Source organism: Dermacentor variabilis, chromosome 7 (assembly GCF_050947875.1).
Source record: "Dermacentor variabilis isolate Ectoservices chromosome 7, ASM5094787v1, whole genome shotgun sequence".
Lineage (NCBI taxonomy): Eukaryota > Metazoa > Arthropoda > Arachnida > Ixodida > Ixodidae > Dermacentor > Dermacentor variabilis.
This window is the reverse complement of record NC_134574.1, coordinates 4,067,405-4,095,393: the sequence shown is the minus strand read 5'-3', so window position 1 is coordinate 4,095,393 and position 27,989 is coordinate 4,067,405. Positions and strand designations below refer to the sequence as shown.

The 27,989-nt window shown below is 48.6% G+C and overlaps 1 protein-coding gene across 3 annotated transcripts in view; it reads right to left on the bottom strand.

Annotated features, from left to right (window-relative positions):
- Positions 1-27,989, bottom strand: part of LOC142587287 (saccharopine dehydrogenase-like oxidoreductase) — a 277,502-nt gene that overhangs the window by 101,561 nt on the left and 147,952 nt on the right. For all 3 annotated transcript variants that reach the window (XM_075698167.1, XM_075698166.1, XM_075698165.1), the window contains exon 5: positions 25,174-25,223. In XM_075698167.1, coding sequence (XP_075554282.1) covers positions 25,174-25,223 — 50 coding nt within the window. The remainder of the gene's footprint in view (positions 1-25,173; positions 25,224-27,989) is intronic.

Sequence of the window (27,989 nt, the reverse complement as noted above, 5' to 3'; positions counted from 1 at the left end):
GGGGCACGGAAGAACAAGGGGGCGAGTAGGCCTAGGCTCGGAAGCCTCGCGACGCCAAGTGCGTCGGCGGCGTTTGCAGGCCGTGCAGACACAGGAAGGGGCGCTTCACTTACGAAGCTCGCTGATTTCCCGGGGCTTCGGTTGGAACCGCTGCGGGAATCCCATCCTCGTCGCCAAAAGATGTTGTGTCGGCAGCGGCAGGCAAGAGGGGGGCCCTGACCGGGCGAACGCGCGGCTAGCGCCGGCGCAGGAAGGCGACGCGGAGCAAACTGCTCCCGATGAAAACCGGAACGAAGACTCGGCCGACCCACGGCCGTTTATTACTGGGCCTCTTCGATTTTTGGAGTTCTGGCAGCCCGCTGGGAGCCAGACGGCAGCCAGCTAGTTCCGGTTCTGACAGGAAGTCACGTGGGCTGGGATCCCAAGACAACCCGAACCTGCCCGAAGTTTGCAAAATCGAACGCCGGTACAGCTGGCCAAATGTAAACATGCTACCAGCATGGCAGCGCCCGTCGAGGCCGACGCGCGCTCGGCGTAGTCGGCCCATTTATGCGTTGCCGGCTTGAAAATATATAGTTGCATTAAGGCATACGATCACTGTCGCGCGATTTCGCGCGACTCGGCGCAGGACGCGTACTCGGCCAACCTCGCCTTGCGCAGCGCAACAGATGGCCTCCGACGAGGCGGATGACAAGACGCGAAATCGTGATTGTATACTCGAAAGCGATAGCTGGAGGATCCCTGCTCGCAGCGATCACGTCGACCACCGGCGACAATGATGAGTTGGCGTTGTGTCATCACAAGACATGAAAAAGCAGGTTATCGGGTACGTCTCTTACGCATAAAATTTCGCGCCAACCTGCTTGGGCTTCGATTTCAGAAAGTTTGTGGTGGCTGATGGTGCTTCTCATTTAAGGAGCTGGGGACGCGGCTGGCGCGTGAAAATGCACGTCACCTGTGACCAGCGAAACGTTTCACACGAAAAACAACATTGATCGCAATCATGAGAGCAATAAGCCAATGTACGTGTGTCAAAATGTACCGAGTGCAATCAGTGTATTCTTAGATCAACGGCCTGCAGTTCGAACACATATCGGTTTCGAGCTGCCACCTAAGCATACGACGGAGAGACGGAGCGAACACGGGCTAACTGCAAAGCCTTCGCTAACTGCAGAGAAAGGAGAGATATACATATGCGAGATATGTGAAAAGGAACGCCACCAGAGAAAGACGAACCCTAAATGTACCGCAATGTGTGAATGAGCGTCTACAGCTTGCGTGGAACACGATGCAGATAACATGCACGCATGAGAGCGCGGCGCGCTGTTCACCGCCGCGAAGAAGCAATCAGGGGACACACACACACAAAAGCTTCAAACGGTTCACCACGGCTCGTATCACACCGCTTCGCGATGCGGGACGGAGCGTTAACACAAAAAAAAAAAAAAATAACGCTAAAAGTAAGGAAATCCGAAGGTGACCGCAGACAGTTGGCTGAGCGAGGTAAATTTAAGTCCTCAAGCGCCCGCGTTGCAATCCGTGAAGTCCCCGTAAAGATGGCGGCGAGCGCCCATCGCCTCTTTTAGTCGTCTGCTAGCCAGAGAACTTCCAGAGAGCAGCCAGACCAAAATCGTCCTGGCAAGTTCTGGCAGCCCGCGGGTAACCAGAACCGTCCAGCGCGAGCAAAACGAACGCCCGGCGGAAGTGCGTAGCGCGGTGGGCGGAGCAACCCGAGAAAAACGAAGACGCTCTGGCTGGCTCTGACAGCCCGCGGGTAGCCAGAAGTGGAAAATCGAAGAAGCCCACTTATAAAGGCTGCACACGCTAGATGACACCTCCAGATTGGCCCAACCTCGTCACATTGACAGAAGGGGGGTGCGCCATCTAGCTATACAACTACAAAACACACATGTACGATGACAGAGATCTGACAGGGGGCGACACTATATTACAAACGGCACGTGGGAAGGGGTCTCTGTAGACATTCCCGCGGCAACTCCCTCTCTCATAGCAGATCCAGTTGGCGGGGGCGGGTTCAGGCACAAAGCCTGCTTCGTTGAACTCGGCTCCAGTGACGGAGAGTCGAGGACGCGCATATTGTTCTCCACACACAGTCGACTTAGTGACGCCATGGCTAGAGGTTTGCGGTGGCGTTCCAGGAAAAGTTGACGCCACTGTCGCAACTGGCTGGCAAACTTGCACTTCAGTGGGCCATTCTTAACAATAATGGAACAAATTGCCGATTTTTCCAACTTCATTATATCAACGTTTAACTGCATTTACAATACTTAAAAGAGAGACAACGATGCATGAACAAGATGGCTGTTGAGACTGATTTAACCTCTACACATCAAATCATCTTCTGACTGGCGGCACTCTTGGTTGCTCCGTAACATAACCCGTGGCTGTAAAAGGCACCTCTGCGCTAACTTTAAGGGAGGTGAACTCGTGGCAAAGTAAGGCTTCAGCCAGGACACATGCACAATATCCATGGGGACACGCGAGTCCAGCGGAGCGATCTTGTAGTTGACATCCCCAAGCTGACGCAATATCTTGTAGGACCCTGTGTAGCCCGGCAGCAGCATTTCAGACAAGCCAATGCGGCGACATGGTGTCCATAGGAGGACAACGGAGGAGGAAATCGAATGTCCCGATGTTGGCTGTCATACCGGATCTTCTGCGCGGCCTGAGACTCAGTGAGCCGGGAGCCGGCAATCTGGCGTGCCACATGAGCCCGGACGAAGACGTCTCAAACCTATTCACTAGGGAATGTTCGTCGAGGAAGGAAGCAGTGTGTCAAAGGGCGAAGAATGGCGGTGGCCAAACAGTAGGTAAGAGAGTGAAAAGCCAGCGGTCTCATGATGGGACGAATTATAGGCAAAAGTCACGAAGGGTAACGTGCTGTTCCAATCACTGTGGTCGTCAGAAACGGACATAGACAAAATTTATGTCAACGTGTGATTAGCAGCTCCGTGAGTCTGTTTGCCTGTGGTTGGCAGGCAGTGGAAAACATTGTGCTCGGCAGAACATGAATGAGGTAGGTCTTTAGCTACTCGGGACAAAAAGGTGCGGCCGTGATCAGTGGAGGATGGAGGATGACGCCATGTAAAAGGAAATCTGCAACCTCAGTTGCACAGCTTGTGCGCAAAGCTCACGTGATCGTGTACTGGGTTGCGTAATCAGTCGCGACAATGACCCACTCATTGCATGATTTCGACGTCAAAAAAGGGCCGAGATGATTGAAACCGACGCAAAAGAATGGTTCTGAGGGCATATCGATGGGATGAAGGCGTCCAGCGGGGAGCACAGCAGGTTTCTTGCAGGGCTGACAGAGCACACAGGCTGCAACATAGCGCGGTGCACAGAGCGGTACAGGCCTGGCCACTAGAAGCGGCGGCCTATGCAGTCGTAAGTACATGAAATGATGAGGTGGCCTGCAGTAGGGGTGCAATGCAATTGCTCAAGAACCGATGTCTAGAGATGGCGTGGTACAATGAGTAAAAATTCTGGTTCTGGGCATAAGCTGCAATGGCAGAGAACGTCGTCGTGGAGAGCAAACCTGTGCAGCGTAGGCTCTGAATGTCCAGAATTGAGGCAATCAATGAGAACATGTAAGCAGTTATCACGCCGCTGTTCAGTGCGAATGTCATGCAGACCAGAAATGGCCAGGACGCAAGTGTTGGTGTCATGCACATCATATTCAGGGCGGTTGACAGGATGACGGGAGAGGCAGTTGACATCCTTGTGCAAACAGCCTGACTTGTATAAAACAGCAAATTAATATTCTTGGAGCCGTAGCACCCATCTACCTAATCATACAGTGGAGTCTTTAAGTGAGGAGAGCCAGCACAAAGCATGGTGATTGGTAACCACGAAAAATGTGTGGCCATACAATTAAGGGCGGAATTACCCAAACTAACGCCAGGCACCCCATTCGGTAATTGAAAAATTCCTCTTGGCGGGTGACAGGAGGTGGCTGGCATATGCAATTACGCGCTCTGCGTTACGCTGCCGTTGAACAAGTACAGCCCCAATTCCATGGCCACTGCATCCGTGTGAAGTTCAGTGGTGGCAGATGGATTATAATGAGCCAGCAATGGGGGAGCCGTGAGCAAGTGTACGAGGGCGGAGAAGGCTTTGGTTTGAGCGAGGCCCCATGTGAAAGCAACGTCCTTCTCAAGTGACTTGGTGAGTGGGCGAGCGGTTTCAGCAAACTTCTTCATAAAACAATGGAAACACTAGCACAGCTAACAAAGCTTCTTATGTCGGCAGTGTAGGACGAAACAGGAAAGTTCTGGACAACACGAATCTTGTAAGGGTCAGGTTGAATGCCAGCGGCACTAACAAGATGGTCAAGAATGGTAATTTGACGATGTCCAAAGTGGTAAGTGGTACAAAGTTGATCAACAAGCTCAAGATACCAGACATAAGGAAGTATAATATGGATAGAATTGAGCATGCTCTCAGGAATATATGAAGCGAATCAGATGTATGCATTAAGAGACAAAGCCGGCAATATTGTCACGAAAAGACAATTGAAGATGTACCCGGTGTCGGCGAGACAGACAGTTGTACAAGGTGGCGTGCAAAAACTCAAGCTGGCGTTCTCAGCCTCTACTTTTTCAGCGCGCATTCCGGTTACACCTTCTTTCTCAGCGCTGGCTCGTGACACCTAGCGGCATTATTCCCCCGCCAAAAGAAAAGCAGCGACCCGAGGCCTACTAAACAAGAGAGTGGAAGTTTGGAAGTCATATGAGATCGGGTTGATGCCACCTTAACATGCGAAATATGATTTGAGGCGAATAACATGCACTATCTCCGAGTGCTGCTTTCGACGCTGAGGCGATGCGGCACCGTCGGGAATGACCTCACAGTTCACAAACCCGGGGTATCACTTTGTAGGGTCCAAAGTATCTACTCAGCAGCTTCTCAGACAACCCCTGGCGACGGATTGGAGTCCACACCCAGACTTGGTCACCTGGCTGGTACTCGACTTGCCGATGTCGAAGGTTGTAGCGTTGGGTGTCTACTCTGCTGCTTCTTGATGTGTATGCGCGTCAGTTGACGAGCTTCCTCTGCATGCTAATTAAGTTGCTCGGCCTCGGAACTAAGTAATGCGTCGGTCTCGTGCGGGAGCATAGCATCTAGCGTGGTCTGGACCTCGCGCCCGTAGACAAGACTGAATGGTATGAATCGTGTGGTTTCCTGAATGGCGGTGTTCTACGCGAATGTAATGTACGACAGGACTTGATCCCTTCTTTTATATGTTGGATGTCTACATACATAGACAGCATGTGCGCAATGGTTTTGTTTAGCCGTTCCGTCAGTCTGCTGGTCTGCGGATGATAGGCAGTCACGTTGCGATGCTGTGTAAAGCTCAGCTCGAATATGTCCTCTATCAGTTGGGCTGTAAAGGCAGTTCCTCTGTCGGCGATGACATGTGATGGGGCACCATGTCTGAGGACTATGTGATCGATAAAGAACTGGGCAACTTCGTAAGTCGCGGCATGTTGTACAGCCTTTGTCTCAGCGTAGAGTGTTAGATAGTCTGTGGTGACTATAATCTACTTGTTTCTGCTTGCTGACAAGGGAAAGGGTCCCAGAAGATCCATGCCGATTTGGTCAAAGGGCACGCTAGGTGGTGCGATGGGTTGGAGTAATCCCCCGAGCTTCAAAGACGGTGATTTCCTCCGTTGACACTCATGGCAGCTTTGCACGTAACGCTTCGCCATGGTAGAAAGTCTGGGCCAGTAGTACGTCTGGCGTACTCTTGCAGGAGTACATGAAAATCCCAAGTGTCCAGACGTGGGCTCATCATGGCAGGCTAGGAGAATGTCATCACGGAGGGCGGCAGGTACGACCAATAGATACTCTTTGTCACTGGCACTCAAGTTTTTTTTTGTAGAGGACACCCTTTTGGAGGCAGAAGGTCAAGAGACTGCGAGAAATGTGTCGCAGGATAGTAACATGCTTGCCTTCTAGGTGATCGATGAGAGGGCGCATTTCGGCGTCCTCGCAGTGCCGTATGATCAGTTCAGATGTGGTGAGGGCCCCAAGGAATGTGCTGTCTTTGTCCATGTCCTTATCGCAAGTTTTTTTTGACGGGAGAGCGTGACAACGTGTCCACATCTTCATGTTTCCAGCCCGATTTGTAGACGATGGTAACATCGAACTCCTGCAGACAGAGACTCCATCGAGCAAGTCGCCCAGACGGGTCTCACAAGTTCGCTAACCAACACAAGAATGGTGGTCTGTCATCACCTTGAAAGGGCGACCATAGAAATAAGGCCGAAATTTCATGATAGCCCACACAACCGCTAGATACTCTTTCTCAGAGGTGGAGTAGTTGATTTCGGCGCGCGAAAGCGTGCGACTGGCGTAAGCGATCACTCACTCAACGCCTTCCTGGTGTTGAACAAGCACAGCGCCAAGACCGAAGATGCTTGCGTCAGCATGCACCTCGGTGCCAGCGTCCTCGTCAAAGTGAGCGAGGACGGGCGATTCCTGCAGGCGCTGCCGTAACTCGGTGAAAGCTGCGTCCCGCTCATCCGTCCAAACGAAGGGTGTGTCTCCTCGCGTGAGGCGTTTGAGTGGTTCGACGATCCGGGAGAAATTAGCGATGAAGTGATGATAGTATGCACACAGACTGGGAAAGCAGTGTAATGCTTTCTTGTCACGAGGAGTTGGGAAAGCAGCAACAGCAGATGTTTCGTCTAGGTCAGGCTGGATGGCATCAGCGTTCACGACATGCCTGAGAATCTTCAGCTCTTCGTAACCGCACTTTTCTGGCTTTAGTGTGAGATTAGCGGAGCGCTTCAAGTACCGTCTCTAAACACTTCAAATGTTCTTCGAAGGTCGCCGCAAACACGACGACGTCATCTAAGTATACTAAAGAACTGTGTGACTTTAGACCCTTCAGAACAGTGTCCATCATTCTCTGGAATGTGGCTGGTGCCGAACACAGGCAGAACGGAAGTACTTTAAATTCGTACAGTCCTTCTGGGGTAACAAAGGCAGTTCTTTCGTGATCTTGTTCGTCAACTTCGATTTGCCAATATCCACTCCTCAGATCTATGGATGAAAAATACCTGGTTTGCCGCAGTCGATCTAATGAATCATCAATCCGTGAAAGCGGATAAACGTCTTTTTTGTGACGTTATTCAACTTTCTATAGTCAACACAGAACCGAAGCGTTCCGTCTTTCTTTTTGACGAGGACAACCGGCGACGACCAAGGGCTTTGGGATGGTTGTATGACGTCACCGTCCAGCATTTCTTTCACTTGTGCATTAATCACGTTGTGCTCTTTCGCCGATATGCGATAAGGCAGTTGTTGTATGGGACGAGAATGGTCACACATGATTATTCGGTGTCTCATGATGGGTGTCTGGCGTACCTTAGAAGAAGATGCGAAGCACCCCTTGAACCAAAGTAGCAACTCGCGCAGCGCTTTCTGTTTGTCCTCCGGAAAGTCTGAATTGATGTCGATATTGCTGAGTGTCTGAGCTGGGTTGTCCTTTGTCATAGACACAAAGCATTCAGCAAAGTCTGCTATGGGCTCAGCGAAAGCGATAGTAGTACGACGAAATAGCTGCCGATGTTCCTGGCTGAAGTTTGTCACGAGGAGTGCAGAACGTCCACCTCGAAGCATAATAAGACTGCGGGCTGCACATACACCATGAGTCAGCAAAAGGGAGGAATTGCCCTCTGCAAAAGCTTCGCCATCACACAGATCATCGTATATAACCACGAGTACACTTGCGCGTGGTGGTAAAGTTACACTGTCGGCGTAAACCCGAAGCATGTTACCTTGGCAATTGTCATGGCTGGTCGCTGCTCTTTCTGTCGAAAAAGTCACTGCGTGCTCACAGAGGTCTAAAATGGCACCAAACTCGCGCAGAAAGTCGATGCCCAAGATGAGGTCCCGAGAACAATCGCGGAGTATAAGGTAGCTGGCTGGAAACATAGGCCCATGAATTTGTACTCTGACCGTGCACATGCCCAACGGTGTTACGATATGCCCGCCAGCAGTACGAATTTACATTCCAGACTAAGGCGTAATAACTTTTCCAAGTTCTGTTGCTAGTTTTCTGCACAAGATTGAGTAGTTGGCACCTGTGTCCAATAACGCACTAACGTGGCGGCTGTCGAGCACAGCAGGTATGTCTAGCGAGAGTCTGTCGCTGAGTTCGGCTGCTGTCATCACTGAATCGTGCTGAATAGACCATGCTCGCGTCGATGGCAGGTCTTCGGAAGGGCAACTATCAGCGGCCTCACCCTAGAAGGTCGCTGTTCTTAGTTTTCCGGGTGAGGGCTTGGCGATCGTCCCTGCGCTGCCATTGGAGGGCTTCTAGGAGCTGGGGAAGATTGCTTGGGGGACGGCAAGCGCGACTGCCGCCGTGGGAACAGTGACATACTCTGCTGGTTCAGGTATTCTTCAACTGCCCTAGGCCTTTCGCCATATCTGGGCCTTGGTGAATCCGCAGCAAAACCTTGCAGTCTGAGGCGGCAGTATGGGCACTCGCGGTATACGTGACCAGCTTCTCCACAGTGATAACACAGAGGCCTTCTGTCCGGCGTACGCCAAACATCAGATTTCTTTTCAAGCGGGCGCTGATCCCTCATACATGGGATTGGTTGCAGTGATGGGAACGGCGGGACGTATAAAGCGGCGGGGACGAAATGGGTCGGAGCGCAGACAGGGACTCACCCCAAAACTTCCGCATGTGACGGCAGCTGCAACTGTGCTGTCACAGGCGGCGCATTGCTGCTTGGAACGGGACCTTGGATAGCTTGCTGCACTTCACTTTTCACGAGGGCAGAGATGGAATCCAGTGTGGGCTGAGGCGGGCAGCTGAGCCGTTGAAGCTCGTCACGTACCACAGAGCGGATAAAGTCTCTGAGAAGGTCCACGTTTCTAAAGGCAATCGCGTCCGTCAGTGAAGCAGCATTTGCGTGCCTGTCATACAGAGCTGAGCGCTGGTCCGAAGGTGAAGTAGCATTCAATTGCCTTTCATAGAAAGGTGAGTGTTGGTGCAGCATGTTTTCCACTGTGGTGGCTTCGGTTAAGAATTCAGCCACGGTCTTCTGCAGGCTTCGAACAAGAGCAACAAATAGCTGTTCTTTAACTCCCCGCATTAGATTGCGCAGCTTCTTTTCTTCTGACATGGTTGGGTCAACCTGACGGAAGAGGCGCGTCGTATCCTCGACGTACGACGTCACGCTCTCATTCGGCAGACGAATGTGGGATTGGAGCGCCCATTTGGCTCGTTCACGGCGATCAGCATTGGTGTATGTTTCCAGCAAGGCACGGCAGAACTCGAGCCACGATTTGATGAGCCCTTCTCGGTTCTCGTACCAAGTTCGGGCACTGTCCTCCAAGCTGAAGTAGACGTTTCTCAACTTCGCCGCGTCGCTCCATTCGTTTATCTCGGCAACGCGCTCAAACTGGGCTAACCAGTCTTCTACATCCTCGAAGATATCCCCGTGGAACACTTTCGGCACTTGGAGCTTCTGCAGCAGGTACTGAGTTGCCGTTGTGGCCATACCTTGCATAATGGTCGATATAGACGTCGACATTTCTTCCATACTGGTCTGTGGGGGCGTCGATGTTGTTGCGGAGAGATGATCAAGCTCCGCAGGCAATCCTCGGATTCTTCTGCTGGCCCGGTGAACAGGGGTGTTCCCTAGTATAGTACTGGTACTCCTGCTACCAGGAGAGTTTTGTGGCATCGGATGAACTGTACCCCGCACCTCCACCAGTTTTGTCACGAAAAGACAATTGAAGATGTACCCGGCGTTGGCGAGACGGACAGTTGCACAAGATGGCGTGCGAAAACTCAAGCCGGCGTCCTCAGCCTCTACTTGTTCTTCAGTGCCAGCTTCTTGCCGAGAGCGTGTTCTGGTCCCAACTTCTTTCTCAGCACTGGCTCGCGACACCTAGCGGCAATATCATTACTGTTACAGATAAGATAATCCAAGTGGCAGAGGAATTCTATATAGATTCATACAGTATCAGTAGCACCCACGACAATAATGGAAGAGGGAATAGTCTAGAGGAATTTGACATCCCACAAGTAATGCCGGAAGAAGTAAAGAAAGCCTTGGGGAGGTATGCAAAGGGGGAAGGCAGCTGGGGAGGATCAGGTAACAGCAGTTTTGTTGAAGGATGGTGGACGAATTGTTCTAGAAGAACTGTCCACCCTGTATACACAATGCCTCATGACCTCGAGCGTACCGGAATCTTGGAAGAACACCAACATAATCTCAATCCCTAAGAAATAGGACGCCAAAGAGTTGAAAAATTGTAGACTGATCAGCTTACTGCCCATTGCCGACAAAGTATTTACTAAGTAATCGCAAATAGAATCGGGAACACCTTAGACTTCTGTCAATCAAAGGACCAGACAGGATTTTGTAAGAACTACTTAACAACAGACCATATTCACACTTTCAATCAGGTGATAGAGGAATGAGCGGAGTATGACCAACCCTTATATATAGCTTTCATTCATTCGGAGAAAGCGTTTGATTCAGTCGAAACCTCAGCAGTCATGCAGGCATGGAATCAGGGTGTAGACGAGCCATATCTAAGAATACTGAAAGATATCTATAGCGGCTCAGCCACCATAGTCCTCCATAAAGAAAGCAACAAAATCCCAATAATGAAGGGCGTCAGGCAGGGAGATATGATCTCTCCAATGCTATTCACACCGTGTTTACAGGACGTATTCAGAGACCTGGATTGGGAAGAATTGGGGATAAAAGTTAATGGAGAATACCTTAGTAACTTGCGATTCGCTGATGATATTGCCTTGCTTAGTAACTCAGGGGACCAATTGCAATGCATGCTCACTGACCTGGACAGGCAAAGAAAGAGGGTGGGTCTAAAAATTAAACTGCAGAATACCAAAGTAATGTTTAACAGTCTCGGAATAGAACAGCAGTTTACGATAGGTAGCGAGGTACTGGAAGTGGTAAGGGAATACATCTACTTAGGGCAGGTAGTGACCGCAGATCCGGATCATGAGACTGAAATAATCAGAAGAATAGGAATGGGCTGGGGTGCGTTCGGCAGGCATTCTCAGATCATGAACACCAGGTTGCCATTATCCCTCAAGAGAAAAGTTTATAACAGCTGTGTCTTACCAGTATTCACGTACGGGGCGGAAACCTGGAGGCTTAAAAAAGGGTTCAACTTAAATTGAGGACGACGCAATGAGCTATGGAAAGAAGAATGATGGGTGTAACGTAAAGGGATAAGAAGATAGCAGATTGAGTGAGGGAACAAACGCGAGTTAATGAAATCTTAGTTGAAATCAAGAAAAAGAAATGGGGCATGGGCAGGGCATGTAATGAGGAGGGAAGATAACCGATGGTCATTAAGGGTTACAGACTGGATTCCAAGAGAAGGGAAGTGTAGCAGGGGGCAGCTGAAAGTTAGGTGGACGGATGATACTGTATTAAGAAGTCTGCAGGGACAACATGGCCACAAGTAGCACATGACTGGGGTAATTGGAGAAGTATGGGAGAGGCCTTTGCCTTGCAGTGGATGTAGCCAGGTTAATGATGATGATGAAAGTGGCACTTGGATGAGTTCAATTGCATGTCGGCGCATCAGAAAACAGGAATGGCCGATAGATGCGTTAAACGACTCGCGAGAGTTGGTGAAAAAACTATGACATTGTCTAGATAAAACAGACATGTAGACCATTTATAGCCGCGATGTAAGGAGTCCATTCTTTCGAAGGTTGCTAGGGCATTACAAAGGCCGAACGGCATAACTTTGAATTGGTAGAGGCCATCAGGTGTTACGAAGTCAGTTTTCTCAAAGTCAATGTCATCTACCGAGATGTGCCAATAGCCTGATCAGAGATCAATTGATGAAAAGTACTTGGCTCTGTGCAAGCAGTCCACTGTGTCATCGATACGCGGCAAGGAGTAGACATACTTGCATGTGGTTTTGTTGAGATGTCTGAAATCCACAGGAAAGTACCAACTGCCTTCCTTCTTGACAAGGACAACAGGGGACGCCCACGGACTGCAAGATGGCTCGACAACGCCCTTAGACAACATCTTATCGACTTCCTGTTGTATCACTGGTCATTCAGCATGTGAAACACGGTACGGCTGGCAGCGTATTGGATTGGTGTCTCCTGTGTAAATACGATAGGTGACCACCAATGTCTGGGCTAAACGGCAGCTGTCAAGGTCCATACTTACTCGATTCTAAAGCGGCCTCGATTGTAATGTGCACCCGTTTTCCGTGACCCAAAAAACAAAAAAATCAAAACCTCCATTGTAACGCGCACACGTTTTCCATGACAAAAGAAAAAAAGAGTACAATTCCGCCCACCTCATGCTTTCATATAGAAATACTATTTTCTCTCATTTGGAAAAAAACTGATTTATTCCCAATACACTAAAGTTGCGATGAATAAAAACACAAATGGTAGTGGTGCACCTTGCCGCCAAGATTTTCACTGTGCCGGTATGAGTCACATGGGGCAATAGATATCACTCATCGTCGCTCTCAGAATACTCCTTATCGCTATCAACAGACCAAAGCATTTCATCCTCGGTGCCATCCATGGCATTCGAAATCCTCCACTTTTTAAAGGCCTTGTTAACCATGGCAGATGGGGTCGTGCACCCTGCATCTTTCACCCATCTAGCAAAGTCCTGCAGCTAGGCACGCTTCATTTTATTGGTGGGCGTGAATTCGTGGCAGCCACTGACAAGCCATTCGGTGTAGAGCACCCTAATTCTATCTTTCGCTGGCTTGCTCAAACAAACAAATAAACACAGATTTAGGGTCATACTTGATTCTAACGCGCATGCAATTTTTGGACCCGTTTTATCGGAAAAAAGGTGCGCGTTAGATTCGAGTAAATACAGTAAGTTTCCGAGAGACGACGGAGTCTGCAGCTTGTGCCGAAAGAAGATCAGGTGCAATCATCTTGCTAAGTTCGTCTGTGAGAGTTAGTGAATCGGAGGTTCCTGTAGAGGGCGATGGAATGTCGGCATCAAGAGCCGATATCTCGCAATCATTCACAGGCGAGATGTCGCCTGAAGACATGCCTCTGGAAGTAATTTGAATTGAGAAGTTAAAATTAAGGACAGGAAGCGAAGTCTGATTGCCTGTAACAGTGAGCACGGCGCGCGTAACGGTAAAATATCTTCGAAGCAGTGTGTCAGTGGTGGGACACACTACGCAGACGTCGGGGATAGATGGGAACGACAGTAGAGGGATGCATGTAGTGGCTTGAGGTGACAGGCGGATGTCTTCGGGAGAGCATAACCATGGTTGTTTGACTGGTAGACTATAGCAGCTGTGGGACAGTTCAAGCTGAATGACACTAGTCACACAATCAAAGAGGGCTGTATGGGACGATTAAAAAGTCTAAGCCGAGTATAACGTTGTAAGGGCATTGTTCCAAAATGGGAAACAAAACAGTACAGTCACCGACTGATTTCCCGGACTCCAAAAATTCGGACATGCTTGATTATTCGGTCTGCTTCGCGGCACCGCCATTCTTCCCATAGACCATAATGTGTAACAACTGCCAAAAGTTCGGACACCTTGCAACCTCTCGTCTGATTTTTCGGACACTCCCTGAGCCAACTCGATCGAGAGCACCATGCACCGACTGACCGGAGCATGGTTCGACTAGCTGAGCGCCATTTTTGTTTTAAACGGAGCCTCCTTGCTGCCCCACGAAGTGGCGCTACTAGAAATCCCCGCTCATCATCATAGTTTCTGTCTGGTTTGATAGAGTTGCTACAGTGGTTCCGGTCTCAGCTTAGTAAGCCATGTCAAGACAATGCGGCAGCTGATTTGTTTGTTTATTCGTGCACCACGCTGCGAGTAGGCTACATTTTTCGTTTGTGCGACGGTGTCGGTGTGGTGGTGTTTGCTTTGTGTGCTGTGTCGAGGTTTCAGTGATCCAACGCGGCATACGGAAACACCGCGTCAAGTGTCCAATGGCGCCGACAGTGCCCACGCAGACTGCGCTAGAGCATGCTGGCAAGCGGCTGCCAGGAGGCCTAGGGTTTGTCGCCTTTCGATGTGCTCCCTACTGACGCCAAAAATGTTCTGCGGGGACCTGCGCAGCGGTTGCATTGCCATTCCGGACACCGTCTGATTTGACAATTTCACAGGTGCTGACATGCTGTACTGACATGCACAGAACTCGATGACGGCGAGATCATTCGTCAGGTTTCTGCTGCACCGCCGGACGATGACTTTGAGTCGGAAGATGACGCACCATGTGCTACACTGCCGTTGCATGCGGAGCTAGTACAAGCAGTGACTGTGCTTTCAGCTGCCTATAGTGACCGTACGACCCTCTCCGAGATTCGGGCTTATCTGATTGCGCGTAAACAGAGCAGCGTGCAACGGCGCATTCACGATTTCTTCAATCCTACTGCCGAGCCTGAATAAGTGCGTGGAAATAAAGGATTTCTTTCTTTTTTTTCTTAATCTGCTTTTCCGGACACCTGTTTATTGGGACATTTCCGCAGTCCCCGTGAGGTCCGAATAAACGGTCAGCGACTGTAGTTAGGCGCCCCGCAATGCCAATGTGAAAGTGCACATACCATGCACGGTATGTGTTCCTCCATTCATGATGTGGTGGGTGCATGATGCAGCGGGTGTGAGAACTTTGTTCAGGCATCAGCGTGATTGGGCACTCATCCTGGATACGTGCGCACCAATGTCTATGAGTGCTGGGGCACTGACGCCATCAACTAAAACTTCCATGAAGTTGTGTTTGGTCGGCAAAGCGATCAGAGGGTTTTGCGGGCAAGCCGTCAATGCAGCAACACCTCCGGGAGCTGCACCACTTAGTTTTCCAGAGACAGGTATCGGGGATGCATCGCAAACGGTGGGCGACGAGCCTGCGGTGATGGGGACGATGGTCGATGAGCTGGTGGCGAACAGGACTAGTGACGTTGGAATGACGATGAGGGACTGTTCCAAGGAGCACAAGCATCACTGTGTCTGTTGCGGTGCTAATGGAGACTGGTAATGACGCTTGTTCTGTTCGGGGGTAATAACTGGTGAATGGCAGTCGCAGAGTGGAGGAGACAGTACAATTCTTACAATGGCACGCAACATGACCGATACGCTGGCAGGCAAGACAGATTGGCCAATCGTCCACGGTTTGCCACTTGACTGGATTTCGGTAGTGTGCAGAATACCGCGAACCAGTCGATGGACCGGGGGGGGGGGGGGAGGGTATCCTGTAAGAGTCCACCTAGTGGACTGTCCATTTCGGTCGCTGCTGAGTGGCTAGGGCCGCTTGTTTCCTCCTCTCTCGTACAGCTGCATCCACTCAGCAGCGGCCGTAATTGACAGCCCACTCAGTGGACTCTTGTAGAATAACCCCCTGGAGCATGAGAAAGCTGTGATGCGGCAATGGCACATACAGAATGAACTCCAACATTAGCGAGTTCTTCATGGACTATTGCCTGCATAAATGGTGCTGTAGGCAAGTTGTTCAGCTCACTGGGGCGGAAAAAAAAAAGGCTGTAGGAGCCATGGCTTCAAGTTCTCGCGACAATATCCGCGTCAGGTCATCCAATGATAATGGTCGCTGCACTCCTAGCCTCTTTCACAAGAAAATGTTGCAGCTGTGTTCCGCAGACGTCCGAATGGCGTTGCAATGCGGTGGCTCTTAGACTGCTTAAAGCGTTGACATTCTTTTAAGATATCCTGTAGTGTTTCACAATTTTTGCACATGAGCAGGTTGAAACCATCATCAGCGATCCCCTTCAGTGCATGCCCAACCTTGTCTGACTAGGCCATATCGCTGTCAGCCTTACGGCATAGAGCCAGCACATCCTGGATGTAAGAGATGTATGATTCTGTGGATGTCCGTGCACGCATGGCTAGTTCTTTCTTAGTGGTGCTCTTCTGCTCCATGAGATGACCGAACAAGTCCCTCAGCTTCTATTTGCACATGTCCCAGTCGTTAAGCTCTTCCTCGTGATTGACATGCCACACCTTCGCCATGCCTTGTAGGAAGAAGACCAAGTTAGGTAACATAATCGTCAGATCCCATTTGTTGTGGGCACTTGTTGTTAGCATTTGTTTGTCTTCTTGATACCCTCAATAATTTGTCATTTGGCTAATTTGGAGAATTTCTCATTTTCATGAAATACAAATTAATGAGGTTTTGCTGTATGAAAGAAAAGTACTAGGTATGCGCCATCTAATTCAGTAAAATTTGGTCTTGTACATTTACGCTGCAAAATGTGACATATTTATTACATGAGAGGCGTTGAAGATGTGCACCTCTTTGCAACCAAATGAATTAACTGCAGCCCTGCAGTTCCTGCAGCCAGCGGCCACAACACTTGTGCTTGCGACCAAGACACAGTAGGTGGCCTACTAGAAGCACAAAAATGCAAAAGTAATGTGCGATTAGACATAACATTGCATCTGCAAGTAGCAGTTGCAATATATGAAGTAGCTATTTTGTAAGAAATGCTGCAGATCAAGAGCAACTGCACTGCAACACGGATGGAGTCAGACTTGTATGTTTGCACTACCTGCGTAGCCTTTGCAGCATTGCTTTCCATGTATTGTGTCTCAGTGTAGTCATGGTGTGGTATACACACAGCTTTTCAGCGGGAATGCTAGTGTTTGTGTGCACAACGCTTGTGCCAGCAGAGAGAGGCCGCATGCTCCCGTGGCTCAACTGCAGAGCCAATGGAGTAGAGTGGTAGTAGAACGTCTCTGGAGACCTAAGTTCTAAACTACCATGCATGGGCACTGCATGAGCCATGGATAACAGGACCACACGATGGTGCGATTGAAATTGGTATTCAGGCTCCTTAACACAAAAAAAGCAGCAGCAGCAGCAGCAGCGGCGGCGGCCTGCCTGCGTGTAGAGTAGCCTGCCTGCACCACAGCACCATCACAACCGGTATGAGCTTGTGGTTGCTGTGCTTGGCCGAACGCTTGTGTCTGCTATCCATTCGCCTGCATCCGTTGCTAATAAATCTCTCAGCAAAAGTAAGATCAAGTAAGTTCTTGCACCCTACAAGATCATCCGATGCACTCAACTATGAGGTCGTGCCAGACGGCAATTCGCTATCACAGCGGCGCCACTCATGACCTGAAGTAGTCCATCTTGTACGACTTAGGCGCTAAAGGACTCTGGGACGCTAAAGGACTAAATTCTACCAGCGCTAAAGGACTCTGGGACTATGCATAGCTGAACTTTGGACTTCCCTTTTCAGACTGTGTTACTTTGGACTTTGTTTCTTTGTTGTTTTGTTACTGTTTAATAAGTATCCTTTCATTTTTTCGCTCTTGTATTATGTCAGTAGCATCGGGACAATGCTTTTTGAGAGGGTGGCATTGACACACGTACTTGTTTATCTTTTCCGGGTGATCGCTTTTCACCGTCTAACAAATGTTATCGCTCAGCGCGGGACGCGCCCGTATGTATCGGAATTTTCTTGAATGTTACCTATGGTTCTTTCTGCTGTCTGTTGTTACCAAAGCATGCACAATCTGATTGCATGTGCGATGTGAATTGTGTAGAACTTTCTGGAAGACACGCGGGCACCACAGATTACTCTGAAACCTTCGATGGCTCATGTATAAAAGCCGACACACTTGACTGGAAGACCAGAATTTGACGATTGCCGACTGTGTTCGCCGATATTGCCGTGCTTCGAGTGCAACTTGATCTTGTGGGCGGAAGTTCGCCCAATAAAAAAGTTCGTTTCGTCCACAGTTTTGCTGCTGTATTATTCACCGTCACCACTACTTGACGCTGCTGTACAGTAATTTGTTTTTGTGGGCACTTCTAAGAAGTTTGTTTGCGACTCACCCGTTGTTTCACTACAGTCAACGACCGATTTTTCGGACCCTCTAGGGAACGTAAAAACGTCCGAAAATTCAGGCAGTCCGAAAAAATGAATGCATGCAAAAAAACGCACCCTTTTTCTTTTTTTCTCAGATCTAGAGGTAAAGGGCGAAGTAACAGGCTTCCGAAACCCTGCCACAGCATCAGTGAAGTGGCTATAAAAAGAGGCGTTCAAAAACTCTGTATGCAGCCGACTGCCGGTTTATTATGCACATGTGCATCGTCGGGCAGCCGGTGTTATTGCTGCAGTGGCTCGAAGAACTTGTTGATTGTTGTTTTGACGGCGTTCCGGTTGCATGCGATCATGTTCGCCTCGATCTGAGCAAGGGTCATGTCAGCACTGTACACCAATGAAAGAGTCAACAGTGCTCGCGTCGACTCGGCGCTGCAGGCGGCGCAGGCATTGGCTCCTCATTTTCAACATCGGAGTCATCTGAATCCCCCACAACCTGACGGACTATTTCCTCGTCAGTCAGTTCTGCGCGGAAGTCGAGCTCGTTGTCAGCGTCAACAAACAGTTCAAAAGTTATTTCCGTGGGTATGGAAACCCCAGCAGAGCGGACGTCGTTGATCACGTCGTCCGACGGTACTGCTTTCCGTGCTTCGATGCCATCGGCGAGGACGACGAAGACGGAGTGGGCGCCATCGAAGGCAAGCGAAATCCTCAAGTTGCGAACAGTGGAGTTCGCTGACGGACGTCGAAGCACCTAGGCCTAGCGTCGCAGAGCACACTTGACACAACAGCACAACCGCACACCACGCTAGCCAAAACATGGCCTGCGCAAACAAACAAACAAAATGGCGCCGCTCCGGAAACTCTGCCGGAGGCGGAAGTGCGGCGATGAACATAGCCAGCGTGGCCAGACCAAATCGGTGTGTGACGGCTAGATTCGGCTAGTTGTGGTTCAAAGCGGTGATATGCTTCGGCTGCAAGTGGATTTCCTTCGCAAGGGCGCTGCGCGAGGAGCCGAAAGACCTTCCGTCCGTCAAAAAGTCCGGAAAATTGGACGGCGGGGGGTTCGAGCGTCCGAAACTTCAGATGTCCTTATACATTGATTCTATGGGGCTCGTGGCGGTGCCGCGAAGACGTCCGAAATATCAGGCATGTCCGAAAATTTGGACGTCCGAAAATTCAGTCGTTAACTGTAGTAGTACTTCAGTGTCACTACAATGTGACCGTATTTACTCTTATAACCTTTACCTTTACAAGTTCTTTATTAGTATAAGGCCTGCACTTTTTCTGATTCTTTACTGCTTGCAGACCTAACAGAAGGCATGCTTATGGCTACACACTGAAGCCTCAAGATACGCTCTGACTGCTACCTAGAATAAGGCAACCCCTAGCAGCCGACTATGAACACATTAATATTTTTGTATGTGGACAATGCTGTGAATATGTGCGAACAATCGAGCTGTTAAGAAAAACTACTTGCGATTGCAAAATCGATTTCATTGTTTCTGATAGAGCACCAACAAAGTGGAAAATTTGTTTACAAGGGGCGCGATCGGAGATCAATGTTCGGCGCATTCGTTCGGTTACCTCCACGCACGACTGGCCTACTCCGGGCCGACGTTGCCAGCTGCGGGGCGCAGCCAAGTTTTTGACGACATCAAGATGACGACCCACTCCTGTAGATTATCTTGCAACCTAGCACGTCGTCTGTTAGAAGCAGAACGTGACAGGAGTTGTGAAGTTGGAGCAATCATACGCTCATTACGAGACCGGCTTCGCACGGCATGTCATGTGGATTGGATTAGATCCAAACGGCAGCTGCAGCTGTGGTATGGCACATTCGGATCCAATCCATAGTTTAATTCGAGAAAATGGCACTTGCAATGGGAACTTTGGTTGTTGCGTTGGCATTGCTCAAAGAAGAAGGAGAGCAGTTGGAGGTGTGAAACGTGTTTAAAGAGATGACAGAATTCCAGCGTCGCTTTCATTTCTCGAACCAAACAGTGTGTTGGTTGTACGGTGAACTTGACTCCATCATAGGGTGCTAGCGAGTCAGTGGAATGTTGTTGCTTCTTGAAATGTGCGCCACTGTTCCCATCTTTTCTTTTTCCTTGCTGTGCGTGACACCACCTAAGGACCATGCAGGGAGACTAACAGTTATAAATTGTAGTACAGTAAAACCTCGTTGAACTATACCCGCTTAAACAGTAGTTTCGTTTTAAAAGTAGTAAAGTCAAATTCCCGACTCAGTGGCCATTGAACATAATGCGTTTTGTATCCGCATAAACCGTATCAACTTGTTGCATACGCATCGGTTAAAACGTAGCGTTTCCACTTTTCGTTGTGCAAACACGGCGGCGCGTCGTCTCCATTGGGTGGCCCAGCAGAACAACCAGCCTCAGAGATCGGAACAACCGCCTCCAAGCGCCCTGTGCGCTTGCACGTGAAGCCACATCAACATCAACATCATTTCAGCACCGTGCCTGAGAGCGTTGTGGCATCATGCAATCGAGGACTCGCGTCATGCCAAAGCTAGGATGAAGACGACGCCAGGTACTCAGCAAAGAAGAAAAATCAGACATCGTCCGTGCTGTCGAACGTGACACGAAGAAGTCGGAGCTGGCACGCGACAGGGATCTGCTGTTGACTACTGTGTGTGGCATTTGGAATGCGAAGAAGTTGCTTGGCAGCGCTGCTGCGACCGCGAAGAGATGTCGGCTACGAGGTTCGACTTTTCGCCATCGTTGCCTCTGCTGTTGCCGAAGTGTCGACTAGCTATAGTGATGAGGACTACATGGGAAGCGACAGCACGGGCGATTCAGGCCCAACAGTTTTAGAAGTTGTGCATTACGTCCGCCTCATGAATGTAGTCGTCGCAACAAGAACAGCACCCGGCAATGAAAAGGACGCCCTGGGACTTCTGCAGCACTACCGTGCATGTACATGGAGAATACGTAACGCCAACGAGGAATCTGCCATGCGAGTGTTTGCCGAGAAGAGGGGGCTGGCTGAAAAGCTGGCATGCAGCTTCAGTAAGTTTGAGGCCGCTGTCGTCGTGCTAGGTTGCCGCGGCATCAAACGAAAATAACACTTCTGTTGTGCGAAGTGAATAAATACTGCATGTATTTTTCCCCTTTTATCGCACTCTCTCCGAGTTCCGTTTTTGACAGGTAAGTGGGTGAGCTCATGCTATTTCGGTTAAACAGCAATACTGTTTAGCACATACTTTTTCTGAGCTCTGGCCAACTACGGTTTAATGAGGTTTCGCTGTACAGTTAAAACCCTGTTAATTCAGATTTCACGGGACCGGAGAAAATGTCCGAATTAACCGAGTGACTAATTAACGAGGTTTCGACAATAATAACAAAAAATGTCTAAAACATCAACATACTTTTCTTCATGAAATGACTAGTTATTGTTGCTTGTTGCGAGCGAGAAATTTGCGTGGAAAGCATAATTTTTTGGAGTTTTTGTAGGTGGTGCAGTCTGCGCAGACTGTTGGGAGAAAACACACAGATGTCCTCTAAAACTTTAAGGGCGTCATCGGCCTCTTTAGCAGTGCGGCGCGGCACTTCATACGTATCCATGACGGGCGCATTTTCGCTATCAGAGTCGGGCTCTTTGTCGCCTAGTACACCCAGTATTTTGTCATCGTTGAGGCGACCGGCAACGACAACATCACTATCGATGTGGATGTATTCGTCCAGCGGGACATCCGGAGGCAGAAGTCTGTCGAAGCGACTGTCATCTTCCTCGGTGTTTTGGTTCACGTCCGCATCCCCGGCTTCCAAAGAACCTTCGTCATGGAGAAAGCCGCTGTGTCGGAAGCAGTTTGCAATTACTGCGGGCGGCGTGTTGCTCCACACATGCGCCACCATGCGCACCATGGTGCAGTCTGCGCAGACTGTTGGGAGAAACGACACACAAGTCCTCTAAAACTTTAAGGGCGTCATTGGCCTCTTTAGCAGTGCGGTGCGGCACTTCATACGTATCCATGACGGGCGCATTTTCAATAATAATAATAATATTTGGGGTTTTACGTGCCAAAACCACTTTCTGATTATGAGGCACGCCGTAGTGGAGGACTCCGGAAATTCTGACCACCTGGGGTTCTTTAACGTGCGGGCGCATTTTCACCCGTCATGGAGTGCACTAAGCAGAGTTACATCATATTTTTTCTTTGCCTCCATACAGAGCAACATGCACTCAAGCACTTGTCCTCTGTATTGGCCTTTAACATACTGAATAATTCCCTGATCCAGAGGCTGCAGGGAAGTCATTGTGTTAGGTGGAAAAAAAAGCAGTGCCTGAAAAAAGCAGCTGTATGTTTGTCAGCCCCGACACATTACTGTGGCAACTACAGTTATCTAGAACAACTAGCGCTTTGCGCGATTTTGTACAAAAGTGGTGGTCCAGTTTGCGCGGGCCGGCCTGAAAGACGGCCATCTCATCTGCGTTAAAAATGTTGCAGGCATCATAATCGGCTAGGCGTGCGGGTAATCCTGCCCTCCAATCTTCGACAACGCCTTCATTCAAAGCCCCTTTCTCACCGCACACGTCTAGGAGGACCAGGCCGTGTCTTTTCTTGAATCGGTCGATCCAGCCTTTCGATGCCTTGAAGTCTTCAATGCTGAGCTTCAGCGCATACTTTTCGGCCTGCGCACAGATAAGGGGGCCGCTCAAGGCAGCTGTGCGTCGCGTGAATTGGCAATCCATCTTAAAAACGCTTCTTAAACTTTCAAGTGTGCTGCCATTCGCAGTCTCTTCCTGTTGTCAGCGAATTTGTCACTGTCGTATGCCTGAAGAATCTCCGCTTCATTTTTCACGTACTTGCTGAGTGTGCTTCTCTTCACATTCAATTTATTCCTTATGGCCTACCGAGGCACCCCTGCCTTCATGCCTTTCGATATTTCTACTTTCGCTGCCAAATCCTTCACCTCATACTTCACCCGCTTCAGTGGGACACGAGAGCACATGGTGGCGCGGCTAGGTACGGCAACGAAGCGACGGTACACGCACGATGTCAAGAAAAAAGAAAGTATAAACGGAAAGAAGAAAAGCACAAACAAAATTTCACACACGCACAGAAAAGAAGCTCTGCCTTCCCTGCACACGCACCTGACGCAAACTGATAAACACAATAAAAACAATAACGAAAAAAGACTGCACAACTCCACAACTACACAACTGCACAAGCAAAAGACAACGTCAGAAATGGCGGCCAGCAATACAGAGAAAAAACATGTATGTATAGATTAGGGTTGCTAGCACAGACCAATAACTACCATGCCGATAACCATAGTGATGCAGAGGTACTGCCAAGTGCCATGCCAAAAGCGACTGCAAAGCCAGAATTTCGCCACTGCCGCCGTGTTTTTTGAGACTTAGGTTTGTCTGTTACGTAGCAATAAAATAAACATAGCTGCCTTGACGTATTTCCGGCCTTTCGGCACTCCTAGCCCATGCAAGCAAGGCCTTTGAGATCGGCGCACGCTAATCGGAGACGCTATCACTGGCGGTGCGATTTGAACACCCCCTAGTGCCACCCGATCCTATATGCCTCACGTACATCTGAGCTCCGTGAACTGTCCGAATTAGCCGAAGTACGACCAAATATGCCCGAATTAACGGAAGTTTCGTACCATAGGGTTATGTACAAACCAAACTTCTGAATTAACGGGGGCCGAATAAGCGAGGTTTTACTGTAGTCAAACATATTACTATTTGAGAACGTGTTTAAGATCGAGAAGAAAAAAATACATTTTTTTATACAAGGATATCGTTCATTGGAAGATGAGAAACATTTCATTTTGTAGTATATTGTCTGCAAGCAGACGACAAACATGGCAAGCAAACTTCTCGGAAGTTCACCGCTTGCCGATCGGCTGCTCTCTTCCTCCTATTCTCAAAAATTTTGCATACTGCACCCTCTGTGACATTACAGGAACTGAACAGAACGCATATTGAAAAAAGATTTCCGATTGCACCCAAGATGTTGCTCCATAACGCACTCCATTCAAATAAAGTTAGCCTGAAATCTAATGATGACAGAGACCACAAGCATCAGGCCTCCTGAGCATGTGCAGCACTGTTCTTTATTGCACAAAATTCGGAAGCACAAAAGTTGTGTTAAACTTCTCGATATTCAATACTTGATTTGAAACCTACTACTCGATGTTTGCACACCCCTAGTACAAACGTTTAAGAGCAAACTTTCCATAATGGTGTGCTGCCTGCCGCAAGTGCCAGCTAGGCCTAACCAGTATTGGTTCGTCCGAGTGGTTGATCAAAGTTTCAGTTTGGTGCAGACTGTGCCTTACGCTGATGATAATGCCATTGTCTTCAGGACAACTAGTGCCATCTATTAACGGCTTGCAGAAATTAACCAGCATGTAGGTATGCAGGTGACGCTCAGTGTAACTTTCTTTCCCCAATGTTCGCACATTAAAGGTAAGAGGGGGGGGGGGGGGGTTGCGAGCCTTACATGAGGGCTGGCCTTTGATAAGTAAATACGGTAATCACCAAGGACACATAGACTGTGAGAAGAAAATCTGTAAAAAAATAAAAATTTCTCTGAGTGCATCAGGCAAGCATGCTCATGATGAATGAGAGCATGATGACAGGCTTATGGCATTTTTCACTGGTCGATTCGGAGCAGTATTTCTTGCTCCGCGGCAACGAATCCGAATTTCACTGGTCGATCTGGAGCGGGTTCGCGCGTTCCACTGGTCGTTTCGGATCAACTCGCTCCGCGCCGGATCGCTCTCACTTGCTCCGCCGCCGAGGCGCGGATTCGGGCGTAAATAGCTCGCGTCACTTCCGTCTTCAAGCGAAATCGGTACCTGCTTGGTACGCACAACATTGTGTTGCTTCGCAAAATGGCTTCGTTCGGTGCTGCTGTAGCACTCGCGAGCGATGAGAGCCCGGACGACAGTGATTACGAAGGGACGCAGGTGCTGTACGAAGACTTCTATGCACGTTGTCCATGCACAATCCTTGCGGGCGCGACGTGGAAATGACGGACTATGCGACTGCCACGGTCAAATTACACACGGGGAACGGCGAGTTTGGTTGCCGTGGAAACGTAAAGAACGGAAGTAGGGCATGGTTTTCGGAACCGGTTCGTGCGACGTGTACGCAGACTTCCTGTGTGATCCGCCGCGGAGCGTTCTTGCGCTCCACTGGCCGATTCGGATTTGTGAAACCCGAGCGCTCGCTCGAGGATTTCGGCGGCCGCTCCAGATCGACCAGTGAAAAACGCCATTAATTAAAGCAATTCTACTGAGAGTTTCATGAAAAGTACAGTGGTACAGACTTGGCAGCAGTGCAGAATACTCACCAATGGACCTTTCTTCATGAACACGAACGATTCCACTTGGTCCAGGTCACCTGAGAAACAAAGGCACTATGAAAGTCACAGTAGACACTCATTCTTTCCTTGTACAATATCTAATGGCAAAGTTTACCTGAAGATGACAACACCAAAAGTCTGACAATAAATTTCAATCTATGATTTCTCGCTCTGCTACCAGAACACTTGGCTAATTTCAATGACCAACAGTGCTTGAACAAGGGATGTCTCTGTAGGCAATGTTTCGACAAGGAGTCTTGTCATCATTACAGCATGAACTGATCTTTCATAACAGCATTTATATACTGCTTTCCTAGTAGCATGTTAAGGAATGTAGTTTTTGCCTGTGGAAAAACAGTCCAGACAGCGGGAAGAATAAAACAGACAAGACAATTAACAGTTTCATCCTTTGTTTGTTTCATCTGTCTAATCGTCTGCACTATTTCGTCATGTTGAACATAAACGAACAAGCCTAGCTTGGAAACGTTGTGTAGTTGTTGCCCTGTCAAAAACAAGTTTCTTTGTCAAAACGTTGGCTCGAGAGACAACTCTTGTTCAAGCAATGTTAGACACTTACAAGCCTCCACGATCCAGTCAACCTGCCCTATTTCATTAACTATACTGCATCGCATAAAATTTGTCTGTTGGCATACTGTTAATTTTTGTTTGTTTGAACTTACACTATGGAATGTACCGCATTTACTCGCATGATGGTAATGATTGCACCCCTTAATTTCGTCTCAAAATTAGATTTTTTTTCTTTCCCGTGTAATGATCGCACCCTGAACTTGTAGCAATATGTCGTGTGCCAAGTCTAGCTAATGATGATCGCACTTACCATCTGTCGAATGCTACACGAACGACTCTTGAAGACATATCAAGTGGTCTGCACGCACTCAACATTCTTAAGCAGATGCCCCATTTCATTTTTTTAATCACTTTCCGCGCTTCCCTGAAAAAAAAAAAAAGAAAGCTACAACCAAACTTGCCTCGGCTTCATTATTTGTAGGCTTCATAATGGTTTTGGTCAACAACATAAAAGGCACCTTTGATTCTTCTTGTCTACACTCGTGAGCACGCAACAAATTGCAAGCGGCAATGATAGTGGCCACATTTACACTGATACTTTAGAAGTGTACCCTATTTACACGCCGACGCTTGTAACGCAGCTAAGATATTCGTCCACCCTTAGCTGAAATGTGTCATATTAGAATAGCAATGAAGACAAATGCCGCAGTTTCCGCAGCATGCCTGCCATGGGTTTCTGTCACTGGCAGCTAAGCATGCCCATCTATGTTTCTGTACCCTCAAAGTGGGCATGGCTACATTATTGTCGCAAACTTGCCAATATTAACGATATTATTCATTACTGATATGGAAGAAACTGTTTCAATGCGCGTAATGTACTCCCAAGAAAAATAATCGCGTTCGACGAGTTCGGCTTGCTCCGCCGGCTGCCATTTTTGTTTTGGTGTCCCTCACTGACAGTGGCAGCTGCCTGCTTGCTGACCCGTTGTCATCCCACAGCAAATGCAGGATGAAAAAAGAAAATGTTTCTTTTTGCAGGAAATTTAACCCGCATAATGATCGCACTCCTGAATTTGCGTCAATTCTTTTGACAAAAAAGTGCTATCATTATACGGTATCATTATACGGTACGGAGTAAATACGGCATTCTTCAAATTGTGTTGAGAAACGCAGTCAGCCTTCAATATAACAAAGTTGTACATGTACTTGCAGCGGAAAATTGCACTGATCCCAAATCTCATCAAGCTGAGGATTCTACATTTCAGCAGTAAAATTACTTCCCAGGCTCCTAGAACAGTCCCGGCAAACAGCGTTTTCCGAGTGAATGTTTATAAACAGAACCTTGCATCTTAAGGGGTGTACAGTAGCGCAATTAAAGGACGGGACAAAAGAAGACACACAGGGACACACATAGCGCTAACTTGTTGGAAGTTAGCACTGTGTGTCCCTGTGTGTCTTGTTTTGTCCCGTCTTTTAATCGCGCTACCGTACACCCCTTGAAGATGCATTACCAACAAGCCCACATTGCAACCCTCGAGAATCTTGCAAGAACTATCACCAATGACCAATAATTATAAGGTTAAGATCACTGACACTTGCAGTAATGACATGGCACAAACCACACATGCTGCTCGGAGCCACTGTCACAAAGCATATGTGATAGCATCGTTATCCCAGACTGCATATGCTAGATCACCTTTTCTTTTACAATGGCGCACTTAATCACGACCATTGCAATTTCATTCAAGATGACAATGACAATATGATAAGCACACCCCCCCCCCCCCCCCCCGCCCCAAGCTGCTCATAAGCCAACATTATGCAGCTATGTTCCTGTCTCAAATGGCCACAGGTGCATGTAGAAGCATATCTGTGAGACCGAGCAACCAGGGCACGCCCAGCATCATTCCTATTGTAGTGCCAAGGCGGATGGCACTAATGGTGCATTCCAACCTGCACCTGTCAGCTTTTTTACCAATTGGCCCATAACATTTGGGCCTGAAAGTGCACTTGCCAATGATGAATTCACTGTCTAGTGATCTTTTTTTTTCCTGTCCCAAAGGGTCCAGATATTTGCATGCAACGTGTATGGACTTTATTAAATTGCCAATACGGAACAATATTGCACCACTAAATTACTGAAAATATGTACATTGTGTTTAAAGGGTCCCTGAAATGGTCTCATCAAATTTCATAGATGTGTAGTGTACAGCTACAGCAAGATTCACGCTACAATTTTAGTCAGGTGTCTCATATTAATGGAGCTACAAACAATT